The sequence below is a fragment of the Vidua chalybeata genome, chromosome Z (genome assembly GCF_026979565.1).
Source record: "Vidua chalybeata isolate OUT-0048 chromosome Z, bVidCha1 merged haplotype, whole genome shotgun sequence".
Lineage (NCBI taxonomy): Eukaryota > Metazoa > Chordata > Aves > Passeriformes > Viduidae > Vidua > Vidua chalybeata.
Window position 1 is genome coordinate 61,167,413 of NC_071570.1, and position 18,527 is coordinate 61,185,939.

Below are 18,527 nucleotides of genomic sequence, written 5' to 3' on the forward strand. Positions count from 1 at the left end.
AAGAAAAGAATAAAGGAACTTGCTGGAAAGCTATACTGCAGGAAATAATGTTTGTCTTCAGACAAATATGGTTTATAATTATGTTGTTTTTTCAAGTTTCTACATCAGTCTTTCTAGGTCTTTTAAAGTAGAGTAGTTGTGTTCTGAAACATCAACTTAGCTGATATTTTGGGGTATTTTTTTAATGTTTCTATCCAGTGCTAGGAATAGGCAATGCAGTAGTTCCATGCAACAAATGTGTCACGGTAATGCAATAATAGCTGTGTCCCCAGTATTAAGTATAATAAATAATTGCAGTTGGTCCGTATAATATTATCCCATATGATTTCCATAATAAAATATATCCGTCAACATATATCATCACATGCCTATATATGAATAAGTCTTATAGGATGATGTGGTTGTCATTGACTTGCACACCATTGCTTCAAGAAAAAAAAAATCAAAGTAAGCTTTGAAGATTAATATGGCTTTGTGTATTTCTTTACATAACTTTCCAGTATATTTTTTCGAACAAGTACCTAAGGTTATTAGTAAATGTGATGCATCTTTGTAGGTTTTCATTTTTATACAGCTTTTTTTAACTGAATATAAAGGAGTCTTCACAATAAAGTTTCAAGAAACTCTGGTAAATTTTTTTGAGTGTATATAATCTTTGAAATATAAAATTCATCAAGTTGAAGAAAATACAGATTTGAGAACATAAATATGATTTTATAGAGGATTATTCTTGTGCTAAGATTCTTTCCTTCAGTATAATCATTAAAAGCAGCATAGGTTGTGGTAATATGGTTTCATTTCTTAGAGCTAATTGTGCCAACTCAAGAATGCATTTGGGGAACAAAAATAACTTTCATACCTAAGAAATAGTCAAAATTAGAAGGATTAAATGGATGGGATGTTGTGTCCCATATCAACCATGTTGAGAGCAGGTCAACCTGCCCTCTGCTCAGCACTCATGAAGTCACACCTGGAGTACTGGGTTCAGTTCTGGTCTTCTCAGTACAAAAGGGATATGGACACAAAGTCCAGTGAAGGCAACCAAGATGAATAAAGGGCTGAAGTATCTTTTCTGTGAGGAAAAGAACAAACATTTTGAATTGCAATGCAGAGTTCCTACTTTCCCTGATGCTTACTTGTTCAGTTACGTTATCAGCTAATATCTAAGCTCGGTGTCTGACCACGCCTCTACATTCTGCAGAGAGCTGTGAAAGGTATCTAGATTGTGCTGGTAATTATTTTTTGGGATTCACTGAGTATGCATGACTGTTGTTCTGAAAGATACAACGCAGGATGCAATCTTGACTTTCTGTCAGTATATGAAAGTACACCTAAGCAAATCCAGAAGATTTATCCAACCAGGTATGTCAGTGAAACATGTACCTAGGCCTTTCTGAGACATATATCACCATCAATGCTAAGCTTACTTAGACAAGCCTATCTGAGAAACAGAAGGGCTGTAAGTTACACCCTCTTAATAGGGATAGCACCAATCACATAATCTCTAGACATAGACTCCCATGCCATTCCTTGGGCTGCTCTGTTGTGTGTCATATGTAGAGTGGGTCAGTGGCTGCAAAGCACATGCTGGTCTCCAGGGAGAGTACAGAAAATCCTGATCTCTCATAACCCTGAGAGCTCTCTTCAACTATCATGTCCATTTTCTTCAAGTCATCATCATATATGCATAATTTGACTCTTTCAGAGATAATTCATGTTCTTGACACATTTTTAAAAATAATTATAACTTAAATAAATGAAAAGGGCAAGGAGACACCAAACAACTGGGGGGAAAAAAAAGGGGGAGAGAGTGAGAATTTGGTTTTCTTTGAGCAAATGACTTGATAAGGAATAGTTATGTTGTCTTTAGGACTCGTTCATTTATTTAAAAAAACATATTTTTCAAAATTTAATTTGTGCTTTCAGGAGCTAAGTATAGAAAATTGCATAATGTCCTTTTAGAAATTGGTGACTAAGAATGATCACTGAAAATGAATAGAGCAGCATGTAGTTTGTTAAAATATAATATTTTTCATTGCAAGTTTAAATTCTTCCAAAATTGGTTAAGCTAAATATAACATGCATACTGGAAGAGCAAAAGCTATATTTTTTAAGATATAATGATGAGATAAGAACCAACAGAACACAAAGGAACCTATCAAGGTTACTCTGGGAACATAGTTAAGGAATTTGTGGTTTGTAAAGCACATCCTTTTTCAAAAATATTTGTTTCTGTATTCTATTTATGGCCCTTCAAGGTGTTGCTTGTGCTTATCAACATTTTTTTTTCCCATTTTTTTCCATCAGGTGTTTCATTCCAAATGCCTATGCTGCTCTCTTCACCGCTGCTCTGGTGCCATTAATGTGCCTGGTGGTGGTTTTTGTGGTGTTCATCCACGCCTACCAGGTGACTCCTCAATGGAAGGCATATGACGATATTTTCAGAGGAAGAACAAATGCATCAGGTATGATTTGTCAGATACAACTATGCAAACAAGCTGTACCTTCGAATGGTACAGACTGTTCTCACTAGTTCAGAGAACCCCACCTGAAACCATGGTTCAGTAGATACCTACGCACTTAGTTTAAGATTACATCTGCTAATGTCCCTTTGAAGTTTGTGAAAGTACTTTGATGATCAAAGCTTTGCAGATGCTTAACGGTCTGAGGGGGGTAAAAATATGTAAAACCTAGAACAAGAAATTAGTATCACTGGCTTTGTGACTGAGCTTAGTCTAGCTAAAGAAAAGAACAGAAATAAAACAAAGTACTGCCCTGCTTAGAGCACTGTGTCCTCATGCTAGATTTTGGCTGGGAGTACTGAACATCCTATCCCAGGGAGGGCTGGGGCTGCTCAAATACAATGATTGCCCACTTGCAGAGCATGTTCACCTATGGATGCAGGCTGTACCTCCTGCTCAACCCCAGGTGATAGGCACAGCTTTGGTCACTGTGTTTTGCAGTGTATTTTGTGGTTCTGAAGCCATGTACAGGGTGGTCTGTGAACTGGACTATTTGGAGTTAATGCCTCTGTTTTGATATTTCATATGCTACTTGCAAATGAAATGTGCTTGAAAGGAAAAATCTGTCTTTTTCAAAGCAGATCGGCTTCCTCTATCAAAACAATTTGAACTACAATGTTCTCAAAATAAAATTGCAGCAGTTTAGACCAATACTGTAATAACAATAGGACACTCTGTGGGAAGCTTAGAATATTTCTCTTGTCTTCATGGTATTTTGTAAAAAGAAAATTAGATTTATAACCTAATGCAAATGACTTTTTGATATTTGGTGTACAGATATATATTCCTTTTTAAAGAAAATTATAATAAATATTAAGTATTTATAATCTGGACATTTCTGCAAATATTTCTGTCCTTTTTAATGACACAATGTTACCTTGGCTAAGATCTGTATGAATTTGGATAAGGTCTGATGATATTCAAGACTTTAGTTGCACTCTTTCATTTCTCTCTGATATAAATGCACAGGGGTGGCTCCTCTTGTCTTCAGTTAATTTATTGATAATTAACTTTGTTTGGGTATCTCTAAGGATATTCCTAATAACATCTTGAGAGTTAAGGCTTGTCCCAGAGCAGTTAAACTAAAGGAAAAAGCAGGCAGAATATTGAACTAATACCATAAATAAAATTATCATGCAAAATGGCAGAAAGTACTAATAGAAATTATAACTGCATGACATAAAGACATGAAATAGTAGGATTGAAACAAATCTGTGATTTAGCATAGGATTCAGGGTGTTTTCTCTCTTTAATAGAATCTAGAAAATAGGGTGGAGAATGCCAGAGTCTCAGAAGATAAGAAAAAAAATGAGAAAGAGAAAAGTTCAGTAAGATTCCTTCCTTTTATTTTTTTTAAAGTCAATTGTAACTTTTACTACTTGTGCATCTGCAAGGCAAACTGCTGTTTTGCTACCAAAGAGCTTTTGTAAGCACAAATGAAATACTGCATACAGTAACGGTGAGAGCAGGTTGGAAAGGGGCTGTTTTAGAGAGAAAAACAAGCAGTCTCCTGCAATTTATGGTGGCTATAATTGTATAAGGGGACTCCGTGTAGCTGTGTTTATGATTTAAGCTTCTAGAGAGAAAATACAGTGATTTCTGTAGTTTGTCACATTGCTTTTAACTACATAACACAGTACTAACTGCTGACTAAAGGTTTGTGCCTTTTTTAACTGAATATTTGTCTTTTGAAATTAAAGGTGTTGGTAGTATATTTACACAGTTTTTAATATCTTCTGGGTATATTATGCTTGTAAGACATAGTCAAAAGCAGTTTGCAGTGGTAAGGCCTAGTATCACTTATAAATCTTCAATCTTGACGTTCACTCAGCTGACTCTATCTTACAAAATTCCTGGGAGCTGCTCCTGTTCCTATTATTGTAGCCACATAAATGTCTGCTCTGGGAAACAACATTTTTCACGTCAGTAAATTTGTCTGCAGTCAGTTGCATTATGATATAGAAGAGGTCTTGGATTATACCTGCATCAACTTTTGGCTTGCAAGATGGTATGTGTTAGGAAAGTCTTTTGGCAACGTTGTCTCCTTCAGTTGCACAGACATACATTATTTTTCTGTTTTCTTGTGGCAATGAATAGGCTATAAGATATGAATATGCCATCTCTCTGTTTCATCCAAAACCAGAGGAAAGGTGGAGCCACCAAGCAACAGTTTATCTATGTCAAAGGCCTTAGAGAATTCAGGATATATGACATCATGTGCTCTTCCCTTTTCTACTAATACATTTCCTCCATTATAGACAGCCACCATGTTATTCTTCTACAGCTATTAGAATAAATTCTGTAAATTCTGTAAAACATCTTGCTGAACTTAGGTAATAGCATGGTGGTTTACTAATTTTTTCTGTCCTAGGAGCAGAGTTTGTTACTACCCACACTAAAGGAGACTCCTGTGTATTTTTTTTTTCCCAAGAGCAGAGTAACAATGCTGGGTTTCACCATACATGCCTAAAAGAAAACATTTGGTATCTGCAAAGATGATCTGTTTCTAGACAGATAACTATTTTCTTGGAAAACTATAGGATATAATTGGAGGGTCTATTACTTTTATTTATACAATGCCCATTTTTTATTGTACCTCCTTTTCTGTTATGCATATATTCTTCCTAGTTCTCTATATTTTTCCTGAGTATCCTTAAGTAAATTCTCACCTCTCATACCCTATTCTCTCACCCTACCCTATTCTGGTAGTTTCAAGAAAATACCATAGCCCAAAGACAGCTAGCCCAGGAAAAATCTCTTTTAGTAATTAGTGTCAATTCCTTTGGCAGTGGTCTATGATCTTCCTAGAAGGTGTTTATACTCTTTACTTGTGACTAGGTTATCAGTGTAAAAGAATATGATTAAAGCAAGGTTTTAGTGTAACACAAGTAAATAGGGTTTGCCAAATCTTAATTTAAGCAATATGCGCACTTCTCATTACCCTGTCTGCAGCACCAAATATGTGAGTTTGCCCTCTCATGCTGTTTTTTTACTGTTCCAGAATTTCTGTTACTGGTCATGTTGGTTTGCATGGTGATGGATATAGTTTTCTTAGCTCAGGGAATTTTCCTTTACAGTAGAGGTCTCAAGAAAGGGTAGTGGGAGAGTCAAGAATTACTTATCTCTTAGAGCAGTCAGCTTTTCCTTCTCAAAAGCGAATGTTTGAAAGAAAAGTGTGAAAGGTTGAAAAAACTGTGAAAGATGATTTTCAAGGAATGCTAGCTCAATCTCTGTAGTCATTCAGAGATAGGCATTGAGTTTGCTTAAAAAGAGTCCTCACTTTGTACTTGTTCTGTTTGCCAGCCTTTCAGCAAACATGTTCTGTTGGCTGACTGTCCTCCTATATATAGAAACTACCTTCTCAAAAGTTAGCCTTGACAGGAGCCAAGTCAGAGCGTTCATTGGATAAACAGCCTTGGGGCTGACTAATATTTAAGTTTCCATCACAAGACACAGCTGGCCCTCCTGGCTGCCAGGGCACTGCTGGCTCATATTTAGCTTCCATTTGACCAGGACCCCAGGTCTCTTTCCATGGCACTGCTCTCCAGCATCTCATTCCCCAGTCTGTCTGTCCATCCATCCAGGGTTGCCCCACCCTGGGAACAGAATCTGGCACTTTCCCTTATTGAACTTCATATGGTTGGTGATTGCCCATTCCTGTGCACACTCCTGTGATCTGCTGAGGTCTCTCTGCAGGGCCTTCCTGTCTCCAAGAGTTAACAGATCCTCCTACATTTGTATCATCTGTGACCTTGCTTAGTGTCCCTTCCAGTCCTGTGTCTAAGTCATTTTTGAAGATGTTGAAGACCACAGGGCTGAGGGTAGAGGCCTGTGAAAACCCACTAGTGACAGGTCCTAATATGCATATACAGAAAATTAATAGTAACAGAATAGCAATCCAATATAAATGGTTTTATTTTCTGTTTGCTAACCTTTCCTAATTTCACAAAAAGATGTAAAAATGTAACAGAATAACTTGATTTTACCCCCACCCCCAATAATTGTAAATAGATAAGCTTTATTTATTGAATGAATCTTGAACTGACATAATTTTCACTGGCAGCCCTCCTCATAAATATGCAGTACAACTTACCTGAATCAGATACTATAATTGCAAACATGCCAGAATGAATGTAAAGATTAAAACTTCATGTTGTCAAAACAGAGCTTCATGAAGAATGCCTTGGATATTTAGTTGTAAAATTTTAACTATCTACTTTCATCTTCCTTCATATAAATTTCTTTAATATGACATCGTAGAATGGTTTGGGTTGGAAGGGACCTTAAACATCATCTAGTTCCAGTCTCCAAATATATTTATTGTGTTAGCAGTATGCAATTCCTAGTCACAACAGAACATGCTGAATAGTCTGCCTACACCTACTAAGAGTTATGGACAGCATTCACAGTATTCAGCACACACACACTGGATATAATATTTTAGTCTTCATAACACTCCAGGAGGCTTTCTTTTTGTAATTAGGAGAAAAACAAATCTTTACCTTCAAGATTTTTTACAAATTCTATTAGGACTAAATGCACAAACATAATAAGAAGCTGAAATAAAGAACTAAGGTCTGAAAAAGGTAATAACATAAATGCATCCTCTTCACTTGTGTAATTTAGATTGCTTGCACTGTGCTTCACATATCCAAATTAGTTTTTTTCATTTGAAGAAATATGCAGAAGCAAGCTCATGTCCATAAATTGTGACTGCACAGTTGCAATTTTAGCACTCATTTAATATTTTGCAACTGTGCATTTAAATAATTTTATATGGAAATAAGTAGGCTCATGTATTTGTTTATTCTGTTGATTTGCTACTTTTCTGGTATTTGCACATTCCCTGCATAGCAGTAATAGCATAAGCTATGATAAAATGCCCTTTTTGATTCCTTTTATTATAACACAAGGTGTCTTAAAGTTGTATGTGAAAGTTTGCCAAAACCGTGAGATTTAGTGCAAAGGTTAGAGAGGCTAGTCTTTCTGTTATGATTTTGAAGCAGTGATGTATTTGTTATACTTAATGAGACATGTGCTTTTCTTTTAGAAAGTATACTTTAATTTCAAAATTTTCCTTGCCATAAGGATCAGCAGATCAAAAAATATAAATTAACAAAATATTTTGACACATTTTTTACTTCCTATTTCTGCAAACTATCAATGAACATTTTTTTCCAGCTCAATTTCATGGACATGGATCTACCAGCTTCCTTGTCTTCAGTATCTGATACTGTTAAATTGTGTGCATTTTACATTCCCCGTCAGGATTCACTGGTTTTGTTATGACTCATTGATTGCATTTTCTTGGTGGTGTATTTCCTTCTTTGGACTTTATGAGAGAAATCTGTTTTGTTTGGTTTTGTTTTTTATTTTGGCCACAAAATCCTGTTACCAAACCTTTTTTTTTTTTTTTTTTCTTTACTGCAGCTGTCAAAAACAATTGAAAACCAAGCCAGCAGGATTTGGAACACTGTTTTTCAAGCTTATTAAAAAAAAAACAAACTGGTTTTGTGGCATTTTTATATTTATATTGCTAAGTTTAACTGATGACTTCTTAAGCAATAGCCTGTAAATGTTTTACTAGTTTAGGTCTCCCACAAATTGTTGAAATTCTGTGAAGCAACACATTCTCCCCAGATTTTTTTCATCTGGGAAAAAAAAAAGTCTATAAAGATCTTTCAGGTTTTGCAGTAGGTCTTTATGTTTAGCTAAAGACTGTTAAAAGCTATTGAAGTTGCATTATCAGTTGCAGTTCAACAGCCTAAGGAGAGGACACATAGTAGGTATTTATAGGTAAACTGGAAAGAAGTTGTGGAAGGAAGCAAGTTGGGGAAGGAAGGAAGTAAGTTGCGGAAGGAAGTTGCGGAAGGAAGTTGCGGAAGTTGTGGAAGGAAGTTGCGGAAGGAAGTTGCGGAAGTTGTGGAAGGAAGTTGCGGAAGGAAGTTGCGGAAGTTGCGGAAGTTGCGGAAGTTGCGGAAGGAAGTTGCGGAAGGAAGTTGCGGAAGGAAGTTGCGGAAGGAAGTTGCGGAAGTTGCGGAAGGAAGTTGCGGAAGGAAGTTGCGGAAGGAAGGAAGTTGCGGAAGGAAGGAAGTTGCGGAAGGAAGGAAGTTGCGGAAGTTGCGGAAGGAAGTTGCGGAAGGAAGGAAGTTGCGGAAGGAAGGAAGTTGCGGAAGGAAGTTGCGGAAGGAAGGAAGGAAGTTGCGGAAGGAAGGAAGGAAGTTGCGGAAGGAAGTTGCGGAAGGAAGTTGCGGAAGGAAGTTGCGGAAGTTGCGGAAGTTGCGGAAGTTGCGGAAGTTGCGGAAGTTGCGGAAGGAAGGAAGGAAGGAAGGAAGGAAGGAAGGAAGGAAGGAAGGATTTCTATTTTCATGTGTTTAAGTGAGTTGTTCGTTAATTCAGTTAGTAGATTTTCTAAGTGCTTGCACATTGCTTTTCCTAACTTCAAAGAAAAAAGCCCCTTTTAACAGGAAGGCATTTTACGATAATTTTTCACTATGCACCATGAGCAGTTGTTGCCTGAAATGGTACAGGACATTTTCTGTTGCTTCTTCCCTGCCTGGTAAAATAGGTTGTAGTAGGCAGCATCAAACTATTAATTCATAACCAATAGGTACTACACAGGGATGAGAGGTTAATCATGGGAACTGTCACTTCATTAGTGAAGTTACAATGCCATATTTAATCCTCCTCAATCTTCAACTTGCTGTTAGGTGAGCTATCGAAAGTATGACAGTGCATTGTAGTGCAAGGCTCCTCCTCATCATCTTTTTCATCTTCACAGTTGCTTCCACTTCTTTCTTCTTCAATGCTGCTCGCCCTCCCAGTCTTGGACTACCAGGAGGCCACATGGCTCTTAGTGCTTTCAGATACAGAGGCTGGCAGACATCCTCTTCTCATGGTTTCCAAAATGCATACGAAGGGAGTTGATGGACAGGATACACTTGGTACTGAAAAATAATTTTTCTTATTTCTTTTTGGGCAGCTTCATCCTGTGTTCTAAAATTTAGTATCTATCACCACTTTTCCAATCCTTTCAAATGTGAAAAGTGTTGCAGTTCTTATTTCTGAAGAAGCATGCACAGGCTCACTGGAACCACAGTCCTGTGGGGTTGAAATTCTTTGTGGACATCAGTAAGCAGCCTGCTTAGGTTGCAGGAGATAATGAAATTATTTTTCTCAGTAGGTCATTACAAACCATGGAATCATAGAATGGCTTGGGTTGGAAGGGTCTTTTAAAGGTCATCTAGTCCAACCTCCCTGCAACGAGCAGGGACATCTTCAGATGCCTTATAATGCAACAGAGAATGAAACTTTAAACTGTCACCAGTCTTTCTCTTCTTTGTGAGGTTTATTTCAGAAATATAGAATTGTAATTCTTAGTTTGTTACAAACTTGGAAACACTGTAGGTGAAATCATAGCTGTTTGGAAATGTTTCACATTTTGTTTCTTGTTCTTATTTCTGTTATAAGGAAACCAAGCAACAAACACAAGGCTCACAGCTTCTTCAGCTGGGCAATCTGGCATTTTATTGCCTGAATCTTATGATGTTACTGTAGAGTTCCTTGCCCTGATAATTCTTCTGAACTATCAAAGTTCAATATGATTTTGTGAAAGAAAAGTCCCCTGAAGATTTCTAAAATCCCCTAAGATTTCTAGGAAAAAAAGCCTTGTGTCTGGTTAGGGAAGCTCCTGAGTTGAAAATGGGAGAACTGATGGGAGATGTATCATATCTGTCCAACTTTTCGGCCCTTCTTGAAGGCAAGGCTTTCATATACTCAGTACAGTTCCTTTTAGGTTCTTTATGAGGTGACTAAATTTTTCCATCATCCTCATATTTTTCCTGGTTCATGAATTTTGTAATCTAATCCAAACTCATAATGAAAATATTGCAGCCTATCTTTCAAAATCTCACAGTCATTGGTTTTGTGTGAATCACTTACAAAATCTTGTGTTCACTCTAAGGACTCTCCTACCGTAGAAAACTACAATTTTATTACCGTTAATAACTTATTATAATGTACTGCAGCCCTCAGAACAGAAAGTTAGTTTTACAGATTAACAGGGAAATTATTTTTTCTCAACAAGGAAGGAGTGTCAAACGGGACACTTCCAGTTGTTTGGTAAATTGAATGCATGCAATTTCACCTAGTTAAATATCACACTGGACTATGGTAAGTTTTCAAGCTCTAACAAGCTGCAACTAGAGCTACATAAACTGCATTTATCTGTATTGAATTTGTCAATGCTGTCAGTGTCTCTTAAGCTTATAGTAAGGAAACAGGGACTTATTTCAAGGAAAAACCTGAACAGTCAGGACAGCGATATATGCATACATTTATATGTATTTAAGGAGGGTGTGGACTACCTGTTGCTTAAATAAAATCTTCCATCACTCATAGTATTAAGAAACAGTGTGATAAGTATACCAAAAATGGGGACCAGCATTGGTGGATTATATAATACCCAACAGAACTGCTTGTCAGTGTCTCAGTTACATCACAGTAATGTTGAGCCGACTTCTCCACATCAGTTTTATCTACCAAGGTTTATCCAGGTAGCCTAGAGGCAACTGCTTACACTTGGACTTAAAGTCATATCAGTGAAGGTTCATCTGCTCAGAATAACCCTTTGGGGTTTCTTTGGGAGTGGGTTGTTGGTTCTATTTTCATATGAAGAAAACTACAAATAATTAGACTATTTTGGTCCATATCAAGACTATTTATTGGTATTCGCTTCCTTTGTGCAGTTCTGATTTTACAAACTTTAAATAATTTGTTACTTTTTTTTCTGATATGTTTGCTCTAATTATTGAGCTTTTATTGGATCAAAATCCAAAAAATGGGTATACAGAACTCGAATATCCAAGGCTTTAAATGATATCAAAGTTTCACCTCTATATTAGCTCTTTGCTATACTGATAACGAGGCAATTGTTACCAATGAAGAAAAAAACAGAACCATAAACTGTAACAATATTCAGTATGTGGCAAAAAAGCTAGTGTCTTTATACTTTTTCTTGTTAAAATGTTATGTCTGTATGACATGGGGCATAGCCTACGTTCAGAAGGCCCTTACTATTTGTACAATATTTAAAAAAATTGGCTAAAGGGCTCCCAAACTGCTGTTTCTGGAGGAATGCCTGTAAAAACACATCCCCACTCTTTGTTGATGCTCTATAACTAGTGTGGAGACGGGCAATGTCTGGCCAAGCACCTCTGCTCCTGAGGTACACAGACCTGGCAAACATGGACTTTGAATTCTGCTGCAAACATGGCAACACAGGAGCTGGCTCTTGTCAGTTTCAGGAGAAACATGTGGGATTGAAAACTTACTTTTGTTTTCTTTATTGCAAACTTTGTCCAGGCAGACGTCTTTCTGCCAGCATTCCCTAACTCTTTTATGCAGTAAATACAGTGGGGAACTTAAAATGGAGAATGTGTGCATCCTTAAGGACAGATTCTGCATGTATTTTTGAAGGTGAATGAAATTAACTGGTTCAGAGTTGTATCTCCTGGGCTGAGAGGTGGTTGTCACTCTAAGTTTTATGGGGTCAGATGTCTTATGTTTGACTTGAAGAGGAAGATAACAACAAATTAAAGAATAAGCTATTCTTATAATTTCCTACAACCCTCTAAGTGGTCAGAGCTGGGACCATTTACGTATCCATATGTCATGGGTTCACACTGTCTAGATGCCAGGCAGCCACAAAAAACCTTTCACTCATTGTCCTCTGCTATAGTTGAGCAGAGAGGGGGGAAAGAAAAAAAAAAAAGACTCATGGGGTGAGATAAGGATTAGGAGAAAACACTTTAAGGGCAAAATAGGCTCAAAACTTAAAAGATATAAAGAAAAAAATATTAACAGAATTAAAAGAGGAGAATGCACTCTGTCCCCACACCACCCAGCTCTTCCTTCCTTCCCACCGACAGTGCAGGGAGACAAAATGCGGGGTCAATTTTTTAGTTGGTTTTTTAGTCCATTTGTTACTTTTAAAAAATCTTTCTTCAGTTTGCTTAGGGAGAAGAGTCTCTTCTGTTATGTTGTGGGGTCCTTCTCATGGGAAACAGTTCTCTGTAACTTCTCTAATGTGGCTCTAATTTTCATGAGTAGCAGTCCCACCCGACCTGCTGTAAGTGAGTACCTCCCACGGGCAAAGCAGGCTTCCCACAACTGTTTGGATGGGTCATTAGCTCATGGGATGTAGTCTTTTAAAGATGAGCTGTCTAGCTTGAAAGCAAGGATCCTCTTTCTCTATCTCTGGAAGCAAGGGTCTTCTCTCTCTCCTCAAGTTTCCTACTAGAATACAGCTTTTCAGCATTCACATGCTCCAGCATGAACACATTTTCTCACGGGCTGTGAGTGGACCTCTGCATCCCTTCATGCACTTAATGAGTTACAAGAAAACAGTTTGTTGTATTATAGTTCTCACCATGGCTTGTAGAAGAATCTCAGTTCTGAAGCCTGGAACACCTCCTGCTCCTCCCTCCTTTCACTGACCTTGGTGTCCCCATGTTGTTCTCATGTGTCTTCCCCTTTTCCTTTTCTCAGACTTAGGAGAGAATTGGTGTCTGTAGATTTGGTTGTTATCAAGTTCTATAAACTGAAAGGTTCTTATAGGATTGATCCCATCCAGGATCTGCACTGGGGAATTGCTTGTCATGTCCCTCGCTGTTGGCCACATGGTCCCCACCGGCACAGCGCAAGTGGCGCCAGCTGCCACAGTGCCAGCTCCATTCAGTGCCTCTCTTCATGTGGGGCGCTGAAAGGAGAAGCTGCTGCTGCCGCCTCTGCCCTTCTGCCCTCAGCATGGCTACTTAAAAGCAGCCAAGCAAGCACAGTTTGCTGTGGACCATGCTGAGATAGCCCTGGCTGCATGGTCCCAGCCACACTGGGAAGGGCCCCAGTGGCCGCCTTGCCACCCCTGCAAGAAGAAAAAAAACAAAATGCATGTGTTTTTTTTCCTTCTTAAATATGTCATCATAGAGGCATTACCAAATAATTTAATTGTCTTAGCAGCATGTTTATTTTCAGAGCCAGCCCATGATTGACTTTGCCAGGCATGGAGGAAGCTTCTAGCAGCTTCCCACAGGAAAAATTACTTCTGTGGCTGGCTTCTTCCCTCCTCACCAAAAAATCAAGCCATGCAAAACCAACACACCATAATACTTTTCTTCTTTTCCCTTTCCTCTCAATTCTTAGAAATTCATTTTCTCTCAAAATTTCTAGAGCTTGCCAAGAGTTCTTCTATTCTTTTCCAAAGTTCAGCACATTTTTTGACTTCATGTGTTCTCTTCCCACCACTTGGTTTGCTGAGCTGGGCTGTGCTCATTCTGCCCCTCATACCTCCCAGACCCCTGACAGTGTCCTTCTGCTTGTCTTCTGATCCCATGGTGGGGGTCATAAAAGCCCTGGGACCCCCACCCAACTAGAGCAGGACAAGGGCTGCCCACCACTGGGGAACAAGCTCCAAGGTTAGCCACACACAGCAAAACCATGTTCTGTGTCAGTAATTCTTTAAAAAGCGTTTTTTTCTGAGGGTGCAGCAGCTGAAACTCTGTGTTTGTGATTTGCAGAGATCCCCTTGGTCTTGTACCTCTTTGCCCTGATTTCCATCACCTGGCTGTGGGGAGGACTGCATATGGCTTACCGGCACCTCTGGATGTTAGTCTTCTTCATCATCTTCAACAGCCTGCAGGTAAGAGCCAGCATCTGGTTCTTTAGTATTCTTGCTGACCTGGGGGTGTTTTCTCCTCTCATGTTTGTCATTTTGGCTGCACCAGCTGAACATGATCCAGTAACTCACTGTCACAGTGTGGAAGTGTGTTTTCTGTTTATTTCTCAAACTGACATATGGAATGCATATTAAAGCAAGGGATGCATTGTTTGAAAACAATAGCACTATAATTGCATAGATTTCATTTCATAGCTAATACACTCAGAAAGAAAATTGCTTGATTCTGTATGTAAAGTATTACTGAGATAATTTTACCACTAAAACTGAAGTATCAGCATCCTTTGCAAAATCACTGGGTATTTCCATTTTCTGTAAATTTTAATTTTAATAATAATAAATAATAATAATAATAATAATAATAATAATAATAATAATAATAATACAACCACACAAATATTTTAAATTCTATAGCCCTAAGAATATTTTTCCATTGTAAGAGGTAAGCCTTGAGGCTTAGCTTTTCTCATATAGAATATATATATTGATAAAGCAAATAAATTTTATTGAAAAAGGAAACAAATAAAGACCAAATGTTCAGCATTAATAATAAAAAATGTAAATAGCTCTTTACAACATTTTACCCATATACAGTATTTATATAGAGAACTCAGTGCACTGGGTTCTCTAGTGCATTGCACTGCATTTAATACCATACTGCATATTGCTGAATTATTTATAGAATAATGGTTATTATATCTCAGATAGGAAAATACCTCTGATGTTTGAAAACAGTGAAATTAGCAGGAGATTTAAAATTATATATAAAAATCTTTGGAGGGCAAGTACTTCTGGACTCCAGTATGCCCTTCTTATTTTTTTAGAACAGAAACCTCTGTGACAACTTTTATTTTCCAATATTAAAAGTCTTTATATCCCATCAATTAAAAATTAATTCATTAAAATGGCACATTTTCACAAAATGGATTTATTTTAAATTGAAAATATGGGCATGTCCTTAGGCATATTAAAATACTTTTAAAATTATATCTCAGAAATATTTTTTTAATTGAGGAAAGAAAATGTACTTTATTCTCCCCAAAATAGATATGATTTTTCTATATATATTGTGTATATATATATATACATGTTTATATATATATATATACATATATGTGTGTATATATATATTTCTGTATATATTGTCATTTAATTGTATATATATAAATATATATTATATATATAGTTATATATTTTTATATATAACTATATATCTATATCTATCTATCTATCTATCTATCTATCTATCTATCTATCTATCTATATCATTAAGGCAAGATGCCAAAAGAGACCACATCTACTGGTGAAGCAGAGCAGAAGCACATATTGATATGTCTATGTATAGATATATATATAGATATATATGGATATATGGATCTCTCTCTCTCTCTCTCTCTCTCTCTCTCTCTCTCTCTCTCTATATATATATATATATTTATAGACATATCAATATGTGTTTCTGCTCTGCTTCACCAGTAGATGTGGTCTCTTTTGGCATCTTGCCTTAATGATAGTTACCAATATCTGGGAAATGACTGTATATGTCAACAGGCCTGAAGAAGTTAATGCACATTAATGAACTAATTCACATTATGTCAGTACTGATCTTCCACATCAGGAAGAGAAACCTGTTACTTTTGTTATCTCTAGCTCAAGAGAATCAGTAAAAACTGTAATATATAATAATTTTTTTCTTTATTCAAAGGAGGTGAAAACATTTCAAATGCATAATTTCTTCCTGCTTATTATTTTAAATTAAAACATGCATGGCTGGAGCTCTAACTCAAACAGTAATAAACAAAAACTTTATTTTCAACTATGAGGAGCTTAATAACTCATACTCCGTGCTTTAAAAGTGGATTTTTTATCCTTTGTTGAAATTTGTATTGTAAAATGTAGCAGAACAGTATCCATTACATTTTATAACTGTTTACTAAGCGCTTTTTTAAAGTATAAAGCTACCATATACTTAAAAGGAAAAGAGCTTTTTGGTGTTGCATACCCTGAGAGAAGTTAAAAAAATAGAATAACTCTTACGCAGTACTACAGTTTTTAAATTTTTTTGTTTTACTGGATGATTGTCTTCAGTGCTTTGTAAGTCTCCATAATAAAAGAAGTTTTAAAAATATTTTCTGGAATGCACCCACAGTTTAAATAACCATCCCATACAGACCATTCTCCTCTTTTAAAGTTAAGATTTATCTAGTCAAGAAACAGAAAAACTGGTGTGTGATTCAAGTGATCAGACATACAGCATGAAATGAAAAACAGGGAAGGAACAAGGTGAGAAGTCTGTAAATTTCTTTAATCTATGCTGTTCATCAAATAATCAGAAACAACTAACTAACTCAGAGAAAATATCAGTATGCAGTCTTTGTGTAGAACAAAATTATGTATTACCAATACTGAATAAAAATGAAGGTTTTGCTGTAGGTAGGTGCAACTTCAGAAAGGATTTTTAGACTATGTTCCTGATGAGGGGCTAGTCTTGGAGAGTACACACTTCCTGCTGAGAGTCATTCTGACCCACAGGCTATGCAGAGCCATGTGTATCCAGCTCACAGACAGTCATGTCCAGTGTCCTTTGAGGATTTAATCTCAGCCAATCTGTTTGTGACTGGGAAAGGAAATGGAACTTGATAGTGGATGACACATTTTCATAATGATAACAGTAGAAACTACCTGTCTTTGTCATGCATTCTGTTGGCATCTTATTGTCATGTCTTTGTCAGCTCTCAGAATTGATGATTGTTAAAACAAGGCTGATTTTCTGCAATGAAAGGTGGGTTTACCATTTATTGGTGAGCATTTCTGTTATACAACAAGCCTTGTTTCAGCCGGAAAGCAATTCATTGCTCATTAAGAGTTTTTTTCATGACAGAGAAAGAGGAGATGAAATAGCTTACAAGAAGTAGAGGCCTGGTTCCCTGCTGCCCAGGAGCTATGGACTGTGTAAAGAAGCAGAATGTGATCCATTAAAATCTGTTGGATATTCAAATGGATTCAATGCAGGACATTGAAAGGACGCTGAATATTATCCATTGTGTTTGTTTAGCCTTATGACATGCATTTCCCAGAAAATGCACTTGCTTGAAAAGTCATCGACTCAGTACAAATGGTTTCCAAGCACTTCCTGCAGGAAATGGTTCCCATCAGAGACAAGTTTCTAGTAGGAGCTATTCTAGTACATGGAGGAGAAAGTAACACTTTCCTTGTAACTTCAGCAATAAACATGCATATGGGAGGGCAATAGCTGATATACAAAATAAAAAGTACATTTAGAAAACCATGAAAGAAAAATAAGTGTGTTCGGGATATCTGGTATTTTGAATTCCTTAGCAGTATGCACCTTATTGTCCTACCCAAACAGCATCTGTGATGCAGAAGCATACTCCATTGCTCTTGCATGGTAAGCCTCGGTTCCTCATCTTTTCCCTTGCAAAACAGAAAAAACATTTACCTCTTTTCTTAATTTAAAATTGTCATTGTGAATTTATTCACAAGATACATGTATTTCTGGGGTCAAAAGTGAAAGAATAAGCTGCTATTTTGAGTACTTCTCTCAAATATTTGGAATTTCACAAGCTCTTTTGCATGCACTATACCCATCTAAACGATCACCATGTTTTTCCTGCAGTTAGTTGACATCAGGTACACGAATCATGTTTCTGATTCATGTAGCTGATGTCAACAGAGGCCTATTTGCATTCGATGGATCCAAAGTTCAGGGCAGTGGGTGGATTTCTTCCCATTGTTTGCAAAAGGGTCAAAAAGAGGCTTCAGGCTCATTCCTAGGCTATTCTCTGCAGCCAACTTTCTCAGTATAATCTGATATTTCTCTGGCTATATTTCTAGCAAACTGCACTATGCACCTCCATCCTCTGTAACTTAGAGTGTATCTACACTCTAAACTACAAGGCATTAGGTATGCCACAGCTACCCCAGTCATGGTTTCCTTGCAATAAGTTCCAGCACTCTCCTCTCTCAGCAATAATTTAATTAAATTTTTCAATAAGTGATTTTGAATTGAAATCTTACTCTCATGAACTACTGTGATAATACCCACCAACAGTATAAAACCTCAATTTTTCAGGAATATCAGGGGAAAAATAAATGGCAGCTGGTAGTATTATTAATAACAGTATTCAAAAAATCCTTTTGTGGTTTTTTTGGATGATGAAGATAAGGGTTAAATGTCTGCCTGTTCTGTGTTTGAGCATACTGGACAACTCATACCCATGTAATAAGCGTAAGTGTTACATGCAAAGTACTTC

The 18,527-nt window shown here is 37.0% G+C and overlaps 1 protein-coding gene across 1 annotated transcript in view; it reads left to right on the forward strand.

Annotated features, from left to right (window-relative positions):
• Positions 1 to 18,527, forward strand: part of ADGRV1 (adhesion G protein-coupled receptor V1) — a 271,213-nt gene that overhangs the window by 222,941 nt on the left and 29,745 nt on the right. Inside the window, exons 87-88 of the mRNA XM_053931503.1 lie at positions 2,308 to 2,465; positions 14,096 to 14,217. Of these exons, the coding sequence (XP_053787478.1) occupies positions 2,308 to 2,465; positions 14,096 to 14,217 (280 nt within the window). The remainder of the gene's footprint in view (positions 1 to 2,307; positions 2,466 to 14,095; positions 14,218 to 18,527) is intronic.